Raw genomic sequence first — 18,733 nt, 5'->3', positions numbered from 1 at the left:
TTCCAGCCAGCTGGAAATCGTTATAATTACTCTTTTTCAGTTTTTGCTTGTAGCTCGAAAACGGTACGTCTGACGGAAAATTTGCTCCAATCATGATGAAAATTGATATCTGAGGATCCATAAGTTCTCCCAAGGCTCCCAAAATGTATGCATGCGCACCTCCTGGGATTGCGCAAACTCGGATTGACGCATTTAGGACCAAACGCATGCAGAATTAATTTCCATCTTGCTGGAAATTAATTCTTCAAAACGCTTTTTATGGATCTAATTTTATTGACCTAAGTAACTCGTTTTGAGGATTAGAAAAATAGCGGTCGACTTCGCCCAAGCTTATTAAAATTTAAGCCATCTCAGAGAAATAATGATATAAGTTTATTGGTTTCTATTATTAATTGTATGATTAAGAAAATAAGAGGCGTTTTTGCGAAGTATTAAGCAATTGTTTTTCTAAATACCGCCCGACGAATAACGCATGATATTTCTAATAGACCCTTTACGCCCGTCGCTCATGCAACGCATAAGACTATATCATACCTCATTATTAAAATTTTTTTTATATAAACATTTATCCTAATACAAGCGTTTTCGTAAAGGTACAATCGACCCATGAAAATGAGCCAACAAGGATACTTAGAACTAGTCCTCAATATTATCCTTGATAGTACAACTAGGTATTGACATATCTATAACAAACTACTTGAAGGGTACACGGAAAGAACACGTTTAGTCACTTTAGTAACATTTTGAGTTGTCGCGTTTTTAAAGTTGGAAACGACGTAATAACGTAAAAGTAAAAAAAAAATACAGTGATAAATTTTTTTTATATGATATTGATAATATATTATAAAATAATGATTACAGAAGATGTAAGTAATAGCTCATTAAGAGCTCTGCATTTTGGGATTAAAATAGTTTTTTTTTTCCGAAAAAAGTGCCAAGACATGTTTTTTCCGGGTACCCTTCACTTAGTAATTTTCAACAGTTAGTAGCCAGTTTAAGATCTCATGAAGTCCCATTGATTCGTCGGTTGGTTGTCACATATGACCATGACGAGAGGCTCCGATCTGTAAGCGCGTTCGACTCCGAGACACATACCTGCCGCCTCGTTGTATATAGGACTACCTGCCTGTAATAAGAATACTTCATTAATTTCTGGTGTTCATGTAAATGTATGTTCATTTTATCTAGAACAACATCCATAATAAACCATCATTGTGCTGATGAAAATTGGCAACAAAATTATAACGCAAGAAAGCTGAGCGGACTGTTAAGAAATTTGGAACTCAGATAGTCTGAATACTGGAATACGACATAGAATACTTTATATCCTAGAATTAAACCTCTAAGAGGTCAATATGATTGAAATAGTATCGTTCCACAAAACGGGGGTCGATCCTTTGGATAAGTTCCGAAAAACTCATTGCTACCAGCCGGGGTTCGAATTCGCGACCTCTGGATTTAAAGTCATACTACGCTTATACCGCTTGGCTACCACAGCTTCACATTAACATTTAAGGCATGTTTTCACATTGATTAGTATTTAGCGTGAGTTCATACATTTGCGACTTGCGTTTAGTGGCCAACGTATGTACTCGCACTAAACACTAATCATTGTGTAAGCAGGCCCTAAGGAAAAACACAGCACTAACTAAAAATACACATTACGGTACTTTTTCATCACACTTGCGCACTATTTAAATCTACAGCCTCGCGTTTGTAATATTTCAGTTACCCCTTCGTTACACAATGTACCACTGATATTGAAATATACAGGAATGCTAAGATAACCACCCAAGGCGCTATATTAGATTTATTAGCATTATTAATGCACACAAGCACAAGCGGTGGTGGCCGAGTGGATATGACGCCCGACTTTCAATCCGGAGGTCGCGGGTTCGAATCCTGGCTCGTACCAATGAGTTTTTCGGAACTTATGTACGAAATATGTATTTGATATTTACCACTAGCTTTTCGGTGAAGGAAAACATCGTGAGGAAACCTGCATACATCTGCGAAGAAATTCAAAGGTGTATGTGAAGTCCCCAATCCGCATTGGGCTAGCGTGGGGACTATAGACCGAGCCCTCTCGCGCATGAGAGGAGGCCTGTGCCCAGCAGTGGGACGTATAAAGGCTGAATTATTATTATTATTAATAAGTGTAGCATAGCTAGTGTTTGTGTTTCTTGATTTGATTTGTACCATATTTTATGCATAATAAAGATATTTGATATTTGAAGGCCGGTTAATACTGACAGTTGGACTCACCGAGGCCTTGTGTTTCCACGCCTGCGCGCCGCCGAGCTCGTGGCACTTGCCCAGCGTCGGCGCGACGTTCCCCGTCGCGTCGAGGCACAGAGTCCGCCCCAACACCAGCTCATTGCGACTCGTTTCGAACCACATCTGTAAATACATACAGGAATATATCGTCAGGTGACAAGCAAAAGTCACTAATTACTATAAAATATTTAAACAAAAATCAACCTTCTTTTCGTACTAATATGGTTCACTATGGCTATGAACTTGTGGAGGTACTTAGTGACTTTTGCTTGTCACCTGACGATATTTTCAATACAGTTGCTCAAAAAGTGCTACTTTACGTAGCAGTTTAGCGTTTGCAAAGTTGTTTTTTGGAAACTAGTGCTTTTTACCGAGCGCGCGTTACTCTCCAACTTTTTTTTCGTATTTAACTTTAACTAACCGAGCATAACACAAGTGACAATCGGTCAAACTTTCTATCAAACCACACTCAACCATAATAACGCCCGTAAAGTTTTACTAAAACCCACACCCTCAGCCATCACAAACGCGTGGTATACGAGTATGATGTTAGCGGCACAGTACATAGCCACACCTTTCAGCCTCATAGTCCCACTTGCACCATTACAGTAACCCGGGGTTAACCGGTTTAACCTGGAGTTACCATGGTCACCAGTACAATTTGACACTTGGTTAACGGTTAAATCGGTTAACCCCAGGTTAGTGGAATGGTGCAAGTAGGCCTTAGAGAAAGTGCGTCTCTCACTTGGTTAAGCGTCCGTATGCAGCTGGCGAGGATCAGGCCGCTGCCCTTGCTCTTGATGTCCTTGGCGCTCTGTATGCACAGCGACGTGTTTTTCAGACGTAATTGGAACGAGTCAGTGTAATTGCGCTGCCTGCAAGAAAATACAAGCTAGAGTCATTCTTCGCATAGGAATGTATACATGCAAGGTATTTTTATTTATTTCAAAACAAGTTAAACAGCATAACAGTAAAAATACCAAACCACTGTTAACTTAAACAGAATATTAAAAGAAAAAGAAAACAATATACAATTCAAACAAATTACAATATTAACATCTGAAAATAAATAATTGGTACATTTTCAAACTGTAGAAGGACGTGCATCCATCTTCTCACAAAACCTCAAATCTTCATCACGCACAACCACCTGTCTGCCTGCAAACAAATCACACTGAGACGCCGATGCAAGGAGCGCATTCAAAAGGAGCAAAGAGCGAACCAGAGGGGAATTCCTACGCGATACAGTACGCGAAGCCGAGGCTGCCAGGAGGCAACGGTCACGACGTCACAGAATAAGTAATAGTATTATCATACAGAACGGCCACGCGCCGCCCCGCCCCGACTCGGATTACCTCGCCCCGCGACTGGCCGCGACATGAATGTGTGCGTAAGTCGCTCTACTGAGAGCACGCCAGAAGTCCGTCAGATACACAATGACGCGTGTATAGTATTATCATACAGAACGGCCACGCACCGCCCCGCCCCGACTCGGATTACCTCGCCCCGCGACTGGCCGCGACATGAATGTGTGCGTAAGTCGCTCTACTGAGAGCATGCCAGAAGTCCGTCAGATACACAATGAGGCGTGTACAGACGTGCCGCGCACACATATAAACGCAAACCATTTTTAGAGTTCCGTACCCAAAGGGTAAAAACGGGACCCTATTACTAAGACTCTGCTGACCGTCCGTCCGTCCGTCCGTCTGTCACCAGGCTGTATCTCACGAACCGTGATAGCTAGACAGTTGAAATTTTCACAGATGATGTATTTCTGTTGCCGCTATAACAACAAATACTAAAAACAGAATAAAATAAAGATTTAAGTGGGGCTCCCATACAACAAACGAGATTTTTGCCTGAAGTTAAGCAACGTCGGGCGGGGTCAGTACTTGGATGGGTGACCGTTTTTTGCTTGTTTTTTGTCGATGGTGCGGAACCCTCCGTGCGCGAGTCCGACTCGCACTTGGCCGGTTTTTTTATGTATGGCGTGTCCGCCCTGTGACGACGTCTCAAATCGATTCTGGAAAGTATACCATTGAAGTGAAGTTGCACAGCACTGACCTGGAATGCCACGGCTGGAACTTGTTCTTGCCGGGGTCGTTGAGCGTCGCCATCCTCCTCTTGGCCGCCGAGTCGTCGCCCAACTCGAGCTCGGGGTACACGTTGTCGAGGTACCACTTGAAGGACTTGCACTGCAGCCGGTCTCGCAGCGCCTTGCGCTCGGATATATCGCCCACGGAGACGTGCGCCGCCGATGGGTTCTGATGTAACACTTTCTTCTGCAATATTTCATAGAAATGAGCTTCAAGAGGCCGGCGATTGTAAAATGTGCCGGTTACATGTGATTGTTTAAATATGTCGACAGTTTTCTATGAGCAGCAGGATCTGTGCCGGCTCGTCCTTAATCTTTGATCACAAGCTCTTTCTCAACTGCAAGTGTGACCATTAAAGTAGTTCAGAATATGCAAAACTATACCAGCACTATCTACTGTGGGTTCGTGTTCATCTATGAAATTTAATTTGATGTAAGTTTTAAAAAAGAAAAATGTAATCACAGAGTTCCCTCAAAAATAAAAATGCGCACGTTCATATTTTTAACTTTTGTGCATAAATTGTTACCAATTTTTAAAGTGCATTTTAGACCTACGTTCGTGATTTTTTTTTTCTATAGAGGGAAAGTCAAAAAACAGGATTCGAATCGCTGAAGTCCCTAAAGAAAATCCTTAATTAAATTTTTTGTTATAAGTATATAAAAGCGGTACTATTTTTCAAAACCTGAGTTCTTGAACCTACGGCACCTTCATTCACAAAAGAGAGTCTGATTGTCAATGCTCAAAGTGTACGTACAATGTAGTCATCCATCCACACGTGGGCCATCCGCATGGAGTTGTGCAGCATGTAGTCCTCCTTCTCGCCGAGCCCGTAGGGCCGCCGCTTGCGGAACACGTGCCCCACGCGGCTGCACGGCACCAACTCCAAGCTCCCGCCACACATCCATATCTGAAACGTGACGCTCACTTTTCTAAGGGCTGATTTAGACGGCGCGCGAACTCGCATACGATTTTAGTTACATTGTGGACCATTGAGGTTACATCAATTCGGCCGACCGATCAAACGACGCAATGGAATCAAACTCGCATACGAGTTCTCGCCCCGTCAAATGAGCCCTAAGACCGTTTTAAGCTAAAAACTGTCGGAGTCAGCTTACCGACTTTTCTGTATCGCATCCACGGAAAATGATATGGTAATACGGCTATTATGCCAAAAGTTATTTAACTCTCTTGCCCAATTCAAACATGAATGTTATCTAACCAACTTGATGTTGCCGTGATTCTGAAAATGAACCGGTTTGTGCCCGGCAATAGGCACCAACCATACATATATATATATATATATATTATTGCGAACCTATTTTCAAAATATTTATTGCGTATTGGTGTAAATGGTATCAGTAGATTTCAGGAACAAATAAAAAAAACACATATTCGCGCAGGGCGCATTGTAGCTATGCGTGACACTATTATTCAATTTACGAACCATTTGAGTATCGTTAACTCCCTGCGGTACGAATTGCTCTATCATTTGCATATATCTGTAGCACATGTATTCTAGCCTCGTAAGACTCACTACACGGTCCTATCCGCAGTACTAATTACATCAATATCATTAAAACCATTTTCAATTGGAACAGAGTTGCATTTCTTCTGTTTCGTTCGACTTCAAACCCAAAGAATCTATATATATAAATGTGAAAGACCTGACTGACTGACTTAAATCAACGCACAGCCCAAACCGCTGGGACTAGAAAGTCCAAATTTGGCAAGTAGGTTCCTTATGAGGTCTAGGGGTCCACTAAAAAAGGATTTTTCAAAATTCATAAAAAAAAATTAAAAAAACTCTCCTGCGCGTGCGAAGCTGCGGGCAAAAGCTAGTTTAACCATATTTCCTTCCACTTTTTGTAAGGTGGGGCGGGTGGGGTTAGGAGGCTAGAGTTACATTTTATCATAGTTAAACGAAGCCAGCCGTCCACTAATCGTACTACATATTTACTGAACATAAGTCTTAAGTACTAACTGTAAGCGCGATATGTTTCAAATGCATCTTTAGAGGACTGCACTCAACACAAGGCCCCTGAAGATTTCTGCCCGATGCACCCGAATCATGAAGCGCTATAGTATCTACCAATACAAGAGTTAACCGTTACCACAGAATAAATAATAGTACTAGGTACAGAAGACTCACTCTCTAACAAAACGCGTCTGTTACGATCAGCACAGATATGGCCGTTAGGTGGCGACAGCGCCACGCGCGGCTTATGGCTAGCCACCAAAATTGGTGTGGAACGGATGTACTTTTAGCTACCTGTAGCAAAGCGACGAAATCGCAGAGTGAGCCACGCCTGTTCTAATTTTACTATTATTACTTACCCTAAATGAAATCTCCAGGTTTTCACCTCCCCATACATTCATGCCGGAGTCGTATTTGCCGATGTAGTTGAAGTACTGCCGGTATATCGCAAACAATCCGCCAGCCATTGTCGGGGACTTGATAGGTTGCACGAAATCTTCGTCGGCTTAAAACATTCAATTAAATTAACTAAAATTATCACGGAAAATGTAATAATTCTTGTCATTCAGAAATTCAGAACATAGATCGAATTTAAACTGTTGTGAGACATGCTAACATTGAATAATTTTACGGTTTAGACTCACTTGTTTTAAGTCACTCGCGCGACATGTTTCGAAGAGCCTAGGTCTCCTTTCTCAAGCACTAACAGTGCGAGCAGCGTTCACGACGGCCGTGTATCGCGTACACGGCCGTCGTGAGTCTAAACCGTAAAATTATTCAATGTTCAGAACATAGACTTTAATTTTATCAATTCTGAGTGATTTTACAAAGACTATCCTTTGTAAATCCATTCGGATAAAGATAAAATTCAAGTAGGCAATTAGGCTGACCGGTATTAAATTGAATTTAGAACGACTTGAGCCCATGATATATTTAGTACTTTATGGCTCCTCTACACGATGGGCCAGCGCCGGCCACTCCAAGGGACGCAGCCATGCGGTAGAATGAGATAGCAATATCACTTGCTCCCTCTAACGTATAAATGCGTCCCTTGGAGTGGCCAGCGCTGGCCCATCGTGTAGAGGAGCCATTAAAAAGGATCAATGGAAGAACCTTATGCATATCTGCTTTAATTGCCAAAGCCAACTTGTTGCGTAACCATGTAAGTTTGCTACGGATATAAGTATCCGTAGCAAACTTACATGGTTACGCAACAAGTGGGCTTTGGCAATTGAAGTCAAATGTTACGTATTAAAACAACATACTTTTCAATGTTCCTTTAGGCAAGTTGTCCCATTTAAAATGTAGTCCCCAGTTGAAGCCTCCTCGCACCAGCGGGCTGGCCGAATACTCGAAGGTGTCGGCGTTGATGACGTCGATGACGGGCGCGACCGCTCGGGTCGAGTGCAGCACGGTGGTGCCGTCCACCCCTTCGGACAGCCGCGCCAGCAGCGGCGGGAGCCACTCTGTGTTAACCTCTATATGAGAGTCTAGGAACACCAGTACCTGTGCACGAACACCCATACTTTAAAAAACCTTCAGAATTCGGTCGGTTCTTTGTATGAGCTGAGCGAGTGGAGCGGCTGCTCTAGGCACCAAATGGTAGCGGGGCGCCAAAATGGCAAATACTGTGAAAACAAACATCTAGAAAAAACGGACGGGTAACTACGGAACCTAATACTGAGCATGGAGCGCCAAAACTTAATCTCGCTCTACCCTGATCGAGTACTCGGGCCGGCGCTGCCTGTACCATATACATACAACCGTTTCAATACAAACCTTGGATAAACACGGACAGATACGTAAATAAATATTTACCGTTAATATTTCAACAATAAATATTTTTGACTTGCAGCCATTATATTGTACGTACGACACTTTAAGCTATTCAACAAAAAGAATATTATTTTCTCTGACTTCTCTTGAAGATGATTGGATCGGGATTTTCTTTATCTTTTGATAGTACGTAGACCTTTCAGTTGGTCTCATGATCGTTCATTCAAGATCTGATGATGAGATCTTGGACAAATCAAGAGAACTACAAATTATTATTGCCACACATTTGATGCAGTAGAACTTCTAGTTAATGTATAATCTGGGGTTTGTATGAGAGCTTAATCAAAGTTCCGGGCCGCGCATTAAACAACCTTAATAATAAAAATATAGAACGACGCAATTAAGTGTGTATTTAGACCAGCTATTGTAAAACCGCACGTAATCAAAAGTAACATTAACATCCTTAAAAGTTAATTAGGCATATTGAAAGGGTGAAGCTATCTAACTAATCATAATATCTGCGGAAATTAAGACCAAATATGTAATTTATTATAAAATTGCAAACTAGAGGCGACCTTCTGATACGATAGATAGGCTATTAAATTGAAAATATGGATAAAGCAATGAAATTAAAAGTTTTGAAGTTCTCACTTGTACGACATCAAGAGTCGTACACAACGGGATGGTAGTGTACTCACCTCACCGATGCTGTTGTCAGCCCCATACAGCCTCGCGCGTATGAGCCCCTCCCTCCGACTTGTCCGTAGAAGTCTTATGGTAAAACCATGTTTAGGATTCCTGTCAGTGGGCTTCTTTTCACCGTTGGGATCATCAATGATATAATCTACAACATTCTCTACATCTATGTTATTCGTTTCAAGCATTTCTTCATCCCTTCGCATTTTGTTGTTGAGATCATTAACAGCTTTCTGTATATCATCATGAAGACCCTCTATGTCACTATAATCATCAACTAAGATGATTTCTTTTAAATGTTTCTGATCTGTTCTGTCTAATATTGAATGCACGGAACGCATGAGAGTCTCAAAGTGTTCATTGTAGAAACATATAATTATGGATGCCTTTGGTAGTTTATTACTGTACTTCCGTATACGACATCTAGATGAATGGGAAAAGGTAAGTAAAAACAACATTTCAACAAGGAAGGGTTAAGCACAGGTTTAAAGTAGGCATAGAAATAAGCAACAATGGAAGTAACATTGGTAAGTTTTATATAAAATAATATTATAAAGCACTGGTGTTGACTGCCACTAGTGTATGGATCAAGCAAAGGAAGAATGAGGATTGTTGGAATATGAAGCAATACTTACAATTTATTTCTTGTATCGGGAACACCCCGGTGATTTCCTATTCGTTGTGATATAAGCGTGTTAAAGGCATGCAAATTGTACCCCCTGTCACGAGTTCTAACGTCTTCAGCATTGCGTATCAATCCAAATTGACTGTCTGGAACACACCAGTAAGAAATTAAATGTATTGGAGATCATGAGGAAGCAAAAACGCAATACTACCCCTACTATATACATAATAGTTTACCTAGACTTTTATCTGGCTTGGCTGACAGTTTAACTCCCATTTGTTTGGCATATTTTTCCTTCAACATCATTTTTCGCTGATATTCAGATGGATTTTTTTGGTACTTCCACATGTTTCCTGAATACTGATTTTTGACTCCAGGAGTGTCATACAGTAAATCTTTTCCCTCTAGGGCAGCAATAGATTTGTCGTTATTTTTTATTCGGTTCTTCTCTTCGGTATTCACTAAACGGTAATGTATTTTTTTCTCTCCATTGATCATAACAGTTTTACCTAAAATTAAAATCATAAATTCTGTTATATCTACAGGTAGAGCTGTGATGTTCTCGATAATGTTCTCCGTTTACTATGGGAAGTATTCTCAAGCTATACAAACCTCAAACAAGAACGAGATTAGTGAAACCCTACGTAGGAGACATGTATACCTCGCCATAGAGAAATACGAGGGGTGTTCAAAATATTCTCGGTATGAGAATGAAAACAAACAAGTACGAAAAGTTTGATATTTTTATTTTTCAATATACTCCCCCCCTATGTTCATACACTTAAAAGATCGATCAATTATTTTTTTTAATCCCTCGTAAAAATATTTTTTATCTTTCGTGTAAAAATGCTCCTCCACTGCCGCCTTCAATGCTTCATCGTCAGAAAATTTATTTCCACGCAGATCCTTTTTAAGATTGGGGAGCAAAAAGAAGTCGCTGGGGGCTAAGTCCGGACTATACGGTGGGTGAGTAACAGTTTTAAACCCACATTCAACAATAGCTGCCTTGGCAATATGAGCAGTATGGACGGGGGCGTTGTCATGCAGAAGCAGAATACCTTTGGTTAACTTTCCTCGCCTCTTTTCTTTAATTACATCCTTTAATTGACGTAGAATGTTAGCGTAGTACTGTCCAGTGATATTTACACCTTTTTCTTTATAATCGATTAGTAATACTCCTTCACAATCCCAAAATATCGTGGCCATGACCTTGCCAGCTGAAGGGATGACCTTGAACTTCTTGGGATGAGCTGAACCCTTAATGTGCCACTGCATGGACTCTTGTTTACTCTCTGGGTCATAATGATGAACCCAGGTTTCATCTCCAGTAACTATTCTTTGCAGCACCTCATCAGGATTTTCACCGCACAGGTCAATAAAATCGGAACAACAAGCTACACGCATGTCTTTTTGAAACCGAGTCAGCATTCGCGGAACCCATCTTGCACTTACTTTTGACATATTAAGATGGTCATGTATAATATCATGTACGGTACCAATAGAGAGATTGGTTACTTGTGCTATAGATTTTACCTTCACTCGACCATCTTCCAATATAAGTTTTTCCACTTTATCAATATTTTCTTGTGAAGTAGCTACTACAGGCCGGCCAGGTCTAGGGTCATCTTCAATACTCTCCCTTCCGCGTTTAAACTCGCTTGACCACTTTTGAATGGTAGATAAAGAAGGAGCAGACTCACGGTAAACACAATCCATTTCCTCTTTTATGGTTTTTTGATTTTTACCCTGTTTTGTCAAGAATTTTATCACGCATCGATGTTCTAATTTAGTTAACATTGTCAATTCGCACATGATGTTCATGTTTGTTCAGCAATTGCAGAAAAACAAAAGACTATCTCGGTTCGAATTATACTTTTTTTTAATGTCAATGAATAAACCTTAGCGGCCAGTAACGAAAGAAATTTTAGAAGAGGTCGTAAGATATCAATACCGAGAATATTTTGAACGCCCCTCGTATAATAAGACGAGTGCTCACACCATACATCAGTTAGACTATTAGGTAATTTCAGTGTCTACATCTAGGATCGAGTAGCGGAACTATCAGTACTGCTACTTGACAATAGATGTAGCACCGACCGGAAAGTCTTATCTCAACAGCATAAGACTTTCCGGTCGGTGCTACATCTATTGTCAAGTAGCAGTACTGATAGTTCCGCTACTCGATGCTAGATGCTAATAGTCTTTTTTTTCTTTTAATCTAATTTTTATTGAGGCTTTGAACACTCTAGGTGAACATGTCAGCCTCATGGGTGCTTACATAGTTCCCTACTCAAGGGAGAGATCAATAAAGTGGTATACACTGATTGCTTTGTCAGATAAAGGCTCTGCCAACCAACAATTGATCTGTCCATTGTGCATGGAGCCCAAACTACCAAAAAATCTTTTTCTCAAGTCCGTGTTCCGGGCGCACTCCAACAACACGTGAGACACGTCATCAGTCTTCTGGCAGTCTAGACACAGTGGTGACGGTTTAACACCCATCATACACAGAAACTTGTTTGTAGGAATGTGTCCGGACCGGACTCGGAAAGCCGAGACTAACACTTTTCTAGCAAGGTTGGCAGAATCAAACCAGGGTATCCACATTATCCACAAGGAGGAAGGAGCTTGGATTGTTCTGTACCAGATTCCTACACCCCTTGATAAAGCTTTTTCTCCGAAATGGTATTCCCATTTTTGTAAACATCTTTTTTTAATTCTGGGAATTACTTCACTCGAATATGGTATAGAATCTACTACAGAGCCATCCATTACAGCGGTTTTGGCAAGCTTATCTACTGCCTCGTTTCCTGCCAACCCTACGTGGGAAGGAACCCACTGTATTTTGACAACCTTTTCATCACAAATAAACTCATGAATCAACTGGAGAGCTTCATATGCGACAGGCATGCCTCTTTGTCCATAAACACAACTATTAAGGTGTTGAAGTGCACTCTTTGAGTCAGATAATATTACAACTGGAGCATTATCAGCTAGATTCTTTGCATAACACAAACATTGCATAACAAGTTCAGCTCGCATAACCCACGCGTCATCATGCAGCTTCCACATGAGTGAAACATTGCATTGAGGATCAAACAGAGCTGCTCCAACACCTTGTACACTCTTCGAACCATCGGTGTATAATTTATAAAATTGGATATACTGCTCAGTAAGCACTCTCAATGTAGAATTTCTCAACGCCTCATTCTGTTGATGCCGCTTAGGGACATCAATATATTCAATGCTATCCAATATACATGACCTGGTGTCGACTAAGGACACCCAAGTGTTCAAAGAGTACATATCCAATTTATCACAGTGATGCACAGGTAAATCTTTCCATTCATCATAAATGTTAGCTAACAAAGGAAAATTTTTATCAGAAAATAGATTACGCTTAGCCAAAATGCTCTGTAACGCGGAAACAATGGGGCTGTTTGATCTTGATCTTATTCTTAGTAAAAATCTACAACCCAACCAATAACGACGCACAACCAGAGGAGGAATGGAGAGTTCACTTGCCATAGCTATAACAGGAGTGCTGCGTATGAAGCCTCCGCACACACGCAGAGCTCTATTTTGTAAAATATCTAATTTCTTTAAATGAGAAATAGCACAACTTCCATAAATAAAACTACCATAGTCCAGGCGACTTCTTAAGAGAGATATATAGAGGCGCCTGAGATGTTTAGGATGAACTCCCCAAGACCTTCCCGCTAGAACCTTTAAAATATTAATATGTTTGTAATTTCTTTCACACAGCTCTTTTATATGGAGCCCCCATCTCAAGGATGAATCCAACCATAATCCTAAATACTTAACTCTACGAACCACCTCGAGAGACTTGCCACTAACAACTATATTAACATTAACATCTTTTCGTGATCTTTTAAAAACACATACTTTTGATTTATTCTCAGACAGATACATGCCAACTCTCTCTAGACATCCAATCAAACAGTCAATAGAGAGTTGAAGATCACTAACTGTATCTGAAGTGCGCCCTCTTTCCACAGTTTTATACAACACGAAATCATCGGCATATTGTGAGATACAAACATTATTAATACTATTACCTATTTCCAAGGTTGCGATATTAAATAAAAGAGGAGAAATGGGATCTCCTTGGGCTAATCCTCGGTGTGTATGTCTAATTAAAGGGTTACCTCCACCATTCAGAATAATTCTACAACGCCTATTAGAAAGGAAATTCCATAGATATTTACATATCTTATTACCTATGCTTATGTTTTGTAAAATGTTGATTAATGAGCTAATATTTATGTTATTATATGCATTATCGATGTCAATAAAACAAGCCACAGTAGGTTGTTTTTTACCAAATCCTTGCTGAATATCAGATGTAAGTAAAGCTAAATTATCCAAACAAGACTGACAACGTCTGAAGCCAGTCGATGAGCTGGGAAGGAGACCCCGACTTTCCACAAACCATTCAATTCTCTTCATAAGAATCAAGTGTAGAATTTTACATGGACAAGACATTAAAGAAATCGGACGTAAAGAAGATGGTAAGCCGGGGTCCCTCCCCGGCTTAAGTATAGGAACTATTTGGACATCTCTCCACTGATCCGGAACAACCCCGGTCTGAATTATGAGATTAAATATTTTTAACAGCATTAATTTACCATTGTTTGAAAGATTAAAAATCATAGAGTAAGATATATTATAAACTCCTGGAGAAGTATCCTTCTTTTTTAAACAATTAAGTAATTCAGGGAGAGTAATTGGGATTTCTAACACAGAAGATTGTACACTAGAAAAGGACGGGTCCGGTTCAGCAACACTATCCGGGGTCAACGAGTGAAGCAGACTCCTGGCGTTGTCGGGATCAACTCCAGCACGCCCTCCCGAGGTTCCCTTCATCCATCTCATTTTCCTCCACATGATAGTAGCTGATGACTCATGGTCAATACTCGTACAGAAATCTTTCCACGCTTTCGAGCTAGCCCTTTTTATTAGTTCATTTGCTTTTGACACCCTGGTTTGCCAGCAAGAAAGGTTTGATGGAGTAGGATTACGTCGCACCTTTGCCAGGGCTAGACGTCTTTCTGCTACAGCTTTGGATATTTCTGAATTCCAATAATGTTTAGGTCGAAATTTTGATGCAGGGTCTTCACTTGTTTTGATCCAGGGGATGTGTTTATCAGCTAATGATTGGATGTTTTTCATAAATATATCATAACTAGTTTGAACGTCCACGTCATCACTCACTGAAACATCAAACACTGTATCTGCTTCTTTATTGTACTCTGCCCAGTTAGCCTCTTTATAATTCCTCTTCTTGGTAAACATTTTAGATCGAATATAACCACAGTTCATTTTTACTATCACATGGTCACTACCTAAATTTTCATTACAAGTCTGCCAGCTAACATTGGTAGCAATGTCCGTTGAAGCGAATGAGATGTCAGGTGAAGATGTCTGCAGGCTGCCATTAACCCATTTAATGCGTGTGTGTGAACCATCGTTTAGACACACGAAATCATTTTCAAACATAGCCTTGTACACCGCCTCTCCTCTCCGACCGGATTTACATGACCATAGGGCGTGATGAGCATTCATATCACCTAATATTAGACACTCTAATTTAACAGAACTGAAGATTGAGTCCCAATCATGCTGATTAGTGGTTACGGAGGGAGGGCAATATATCGATATAATATGTTTAAGGCCAGGAATATTAAATATTTCTATAATCATAACTTGCATTTGAGAATTAGACACATTGTAAGGTCTATGTGAAAATTTTATTGATCTGTGTATGATGGCGCACAGGCCACCATAAGAATCGGACCTGTCTGCTCTTACTACGTTATATCCATTAAATTTAAGAGTAGTTTCAGTAGACAGCCAAGTCTCACTCACAAATGCCATATGGATTTTATCTTGTAGTAATAATAGTTCAAAGTTTCGAGCTTTAGGTTTTAAACTGTTTGCATTCCATTGGTAGATACTTATCAAATCCTTTTTTATTGTGTTACTGTCCATTATTGTAATTTCCAAATAGCTTTAACAACATCTCCATAGTAAAATATTTCTGACAAAATTCTTAACCTCACTCCAGATAAATTCCATAAATACCTTAATTTTATTTTCAAGATCTCCTTCGCATGACATTGCTTCCTTTATCTTGTCTAAAAACCTATCTATTAAGGACTTTCTTTCTTGACGAGTTCTTCGAGATTGCTGAGCAGGGACTACTTCAATTGGAGGACGGGTACTTTCTGTTTCGGATGATTCATCGGCACTCATATTATGTTTCTTTCTTCTCCTCGATTCTCGGCGCCTTTTGTCACTTTGCTTTTTATTTTTGCTTGCCATATTTTTAGTTTGAGGTTCACTTTCTTCTAATTCGCTTTCAGGATGCTGTTCTTGGGTATTAAAATTACTAACTGAAGCCCCAACACATATATCTCTATAAGCAGGCTTCGAGGTTTCCCCGGTTGACAATACTGGAGGATTCGGATTCAGTAGCAGAGTTTCTCTCGCCTGGAAGCCACTGCTTACATCAATATTCTGTTTTTTTTTCGTCATAAATTTTCTTTAAGGCTACTTTATATGTGCAATTATTTTGCCCCATGAATATGCTGGATCTCTCTTTTAGAAACGCGGGACATAAACTTTTCATCAAGGATAAATGGTTCCCTTTGCAGTTCACGCATTGGAATTTCTTTGTTTCACAATTTTCATGTTTTTCTCCGCATTTAGGACAGATTTGTACCTTGGATGGACAAAAATTACTGATATGGCCAAATCGCCAACATTTCGAACATTGCGTGACTGGGTACTTATACGATTCTACCGCCATACGACATCCATACGCCTTTACATAATTAGGCATGACTGACCCTCGAAAACAAATACGTACGGTTTTACACTTTACCCACTTACCCTGCTCATCTCTTTTGTTTAAACGTTTGACGGATAAAATCTCTGTATCTGTATCACACACAAAAATTTCTTTTAGGTCCTTTTCATCAACATCAAAATCTATATCTCTGACTACCCCGTAACAGAATGGCAACTCGTTAGTAGTTCTACAAATCCACTCATATTTCTTCACAACTTCACTGTCCACGAAACTGTTTGCGTTAGTATTGGTATTAAATCTGATCAGTAATTTGAAAGGACTCCTATATTTTACTCTTAAGACGCCCTGCACATTATGACTCAACAATATCTTTGCAAATCCCAATTGTTTTGGAAGAACGTTTTTGGAGCTAACTGAAACCTCATAGATAATTTCGTCAAAATCGTCAGACTTTGGTAGAGGACTAGTCGAAGGGGGGGAGGGACGTAGATCTCTACATTTATGCCTATTTACGACCGTAAACCCATCATCATCAACACCTTCCTCCCCCTCTAACCGTCGCTTATCGCCTCGTTGCTCGTCTAGCTCGGGCTCCGCGACGCGTTGGTTACCGACATTCATATCTCCGTCATCCCATTGCAAGTCCGTTGCACCTTCTTCTTGATGAGAGGAGCCCTCGGAGCCCATGATAACCTTCCTAATTGATTCTGGGGACATCTCGGGACCCGAGGCCGGCTGCGGGGCCCTCCTCACCCGAATCACTCATAATCACAAATTCAGGGTAGATCGACAAAACCACTTATTTGTGTTTACTCGAAGAAACTAATAATTAACTTAGTTTTCCACGTATTATCACTACTAAAGTCATTATAATCAGTTTGAACACACTCCAAATTATAATCCTCTCAGCAAAACACAAAAAATCGGTATTACAAAAATGTAAACAAAGGAATGCGTCTTAACGTAACCGTTGCGCTCATGCAATTGTAATAGTCTTTTTGGTACTAAAACGGATGTATGGAGTGAGCAATCTATGTATTCTCACTCAGCCTGATATAGAACATAATTACTCTAAATCTGCTTGACTACAAAATAAGATACATTTCAAATCTATTCACATACTTACAGTAATTATGGTATATAATTGTATGTAATGTGGAAAGCAATATAAACCACATGCAAATCTTATAGCTTAAATATTCAGTGTTCATTTATTCACCATGGGTTTTGCCTCAGTCCCTAACTTTAACTTAACAAACGACATACCAACTCGATTAAGAGCTAGATGCTCTTATGATTTGGGCAGGCTAGGCAGTAGCAGTAATATCTATATAAACAGCTGATATTTTTTTCTAAACAGTTTTAAACAAAAAATAATAATTACTAGACATTAAACAGAACTTACCGCTCATGTTCAGCAACCAATACAAATACAAAAAAACACTCCATGTCGCAGAAGCAAATATAATGCCCCAAAGGAAAAAGTGATTTATTTTTCCCATCCGTCTAAGACAATATCTTAACATCGACATATTAAAAGAGCATTGAAGGATATTCAATGCACAGAGTTCTTTTAAAATAAGGATATAAATTAAGTAACCCGGGTTTCTATAAACAGCGTTACACAATAACCACAGACATACGATTCCCGCTCGCGCTTGCTACAACTGAAGAAAAGAAAGCAACCTCAACTTTCAACTTGTCTTTCAAAAGACATTACATTAGCGTGCGTTCAGATATTTACATATTATCACTGACACCAGATAAATAATACGTGTTGTAGAAAGGTTGTAGACTATAATATATATAGTCCGTCAACCAAATCTTGTCAGTAGCAATGTAAAGCAAACTAAAGTAGGGCAACACTCAAAGAGCAGTATTGCGTTAGGAAAAGCAGCAATGTACATCGAACAACAGATTTTTTTTTCCGCTGAGCGCGCCCTGCGTACGTCAATTCAAATTGTCACTCGCGGTTTATTGAAAAAAATTGAAACATGGACGGGCAATTTAAAAGCGATGTTAAAACAATGTTAATTAAAATGATGAACAAATTTGAAGATATCAAAAACAACTGCTTATATTCTCTTTGTTCCCTATCTATGTCTTCTAAGTTTACTAAAATAAAATCATATCAAAATGCAGATAATTAGATAGTGCATATATTTGTTATTTACAATATAATATGCCACTTGTTAATGTAAATTAGTGTACTGTTCTGGATGAATATGACATACCTGTGTAATTTTTTTGATTGGTATATATTGTACAATATACATATTAAAAATAAAACAACTGATATTTAGGTGTTTATTTAATTTAAAGGTAAATAAGATAAGGGTCACTTTTCGACTTGGTTGCGTTGTACACGTACATAAACCGCCATAGGTAAGTATTGTCTGAAAAGATACTACCTACTACGAACGCCTTATATTGGGCAAGATTTAATCCTGCAA

The 18,733-nt window shown here is 39.7% G+C and overlaps 1 protein-coding gene across 1 annotated transcript; it reads right to left on the bottom strand.

Moving 5' to 3' along the window:
• Window positions 1-862: 862 nt before the first annotated feature.
• On the bottom strand, window positions 863-17,905 carry LOC134661166 (polypeptide N-acetylgalactosaminyltransferase 35A). The gene is made up of 11 exons (XM_063517121.1): window positions 17,686-17,905; window positions 9,682-9,954; window positions 9,456-9,591; window positions 8,823-9,243; window positions 7,614-7,854; window positions 6,708-6,853; window positions 5,128-5,280; window positions 4,342-4,559; window positions 3,023-3,152; window positions 2,266-2,400; window positions 863-1,126 (listed from the first exon to the last, which is right to left on the bottom strand). The coding sequence occupies exons 1-11, from the start codon at window positions 17,810-17,812 to the stop codon at window positions 995-997; spliced, it is 2,112 nt and encodes a 703-aa protein (XP_063373191.1). The 5' UTR covers window positions 17,813-17,905; the 3' UTR covers window positions 863-994.
• Window positions 17,906-18,733: the final 828 nt, after the last annotated feature.

The sequence above is a fragment of the Cydia amplana genome, chromosome Z (genome assembly GCF_948474715.1).
Source record: "Cydia amplana chromosome Z, ilCydAmpl1.1, whole genome shotgun sequence".
Lineage (NCBI taxonomy): Eukaryota > Metazoa > Arthropoda > Insecta > Lepidoptera > Tortricidae > Cydia > Cydia amplana.
The sequence above is the reverse complement of the archived record's forward strand: the minus strand, read 5'-3'. Positions and strand labels throughout refer to the sequence as shown.

What these genes read in the sequence shown, in the direction of transcription:
- LOC134661166 (XM_063517121.1), bottom strand. Translation starts at nt 17,812, where the DNA reads ATGTCGATGTTAAGATATTGTCTTAGACGGATGGGAAAAATAAATCAC. An exon ending in CCCGATACAAGAAATAAATT is followed by an intron (nt 9,244 to 9,455) that starts GTAAGTATTGCT and finishes CCATTCATCTAG; the next exon opens with ATGTCGTATACGGAAGTACA. An exon ending in GCATACGGACGCTTAACCAA is followed by an intron (nt 2,401 to 3,022) that starts GTGAGAGACGCA and finishes ATGTATTTACAG; the next exon opens with ATGTGGTTCGAAACGAGTCG.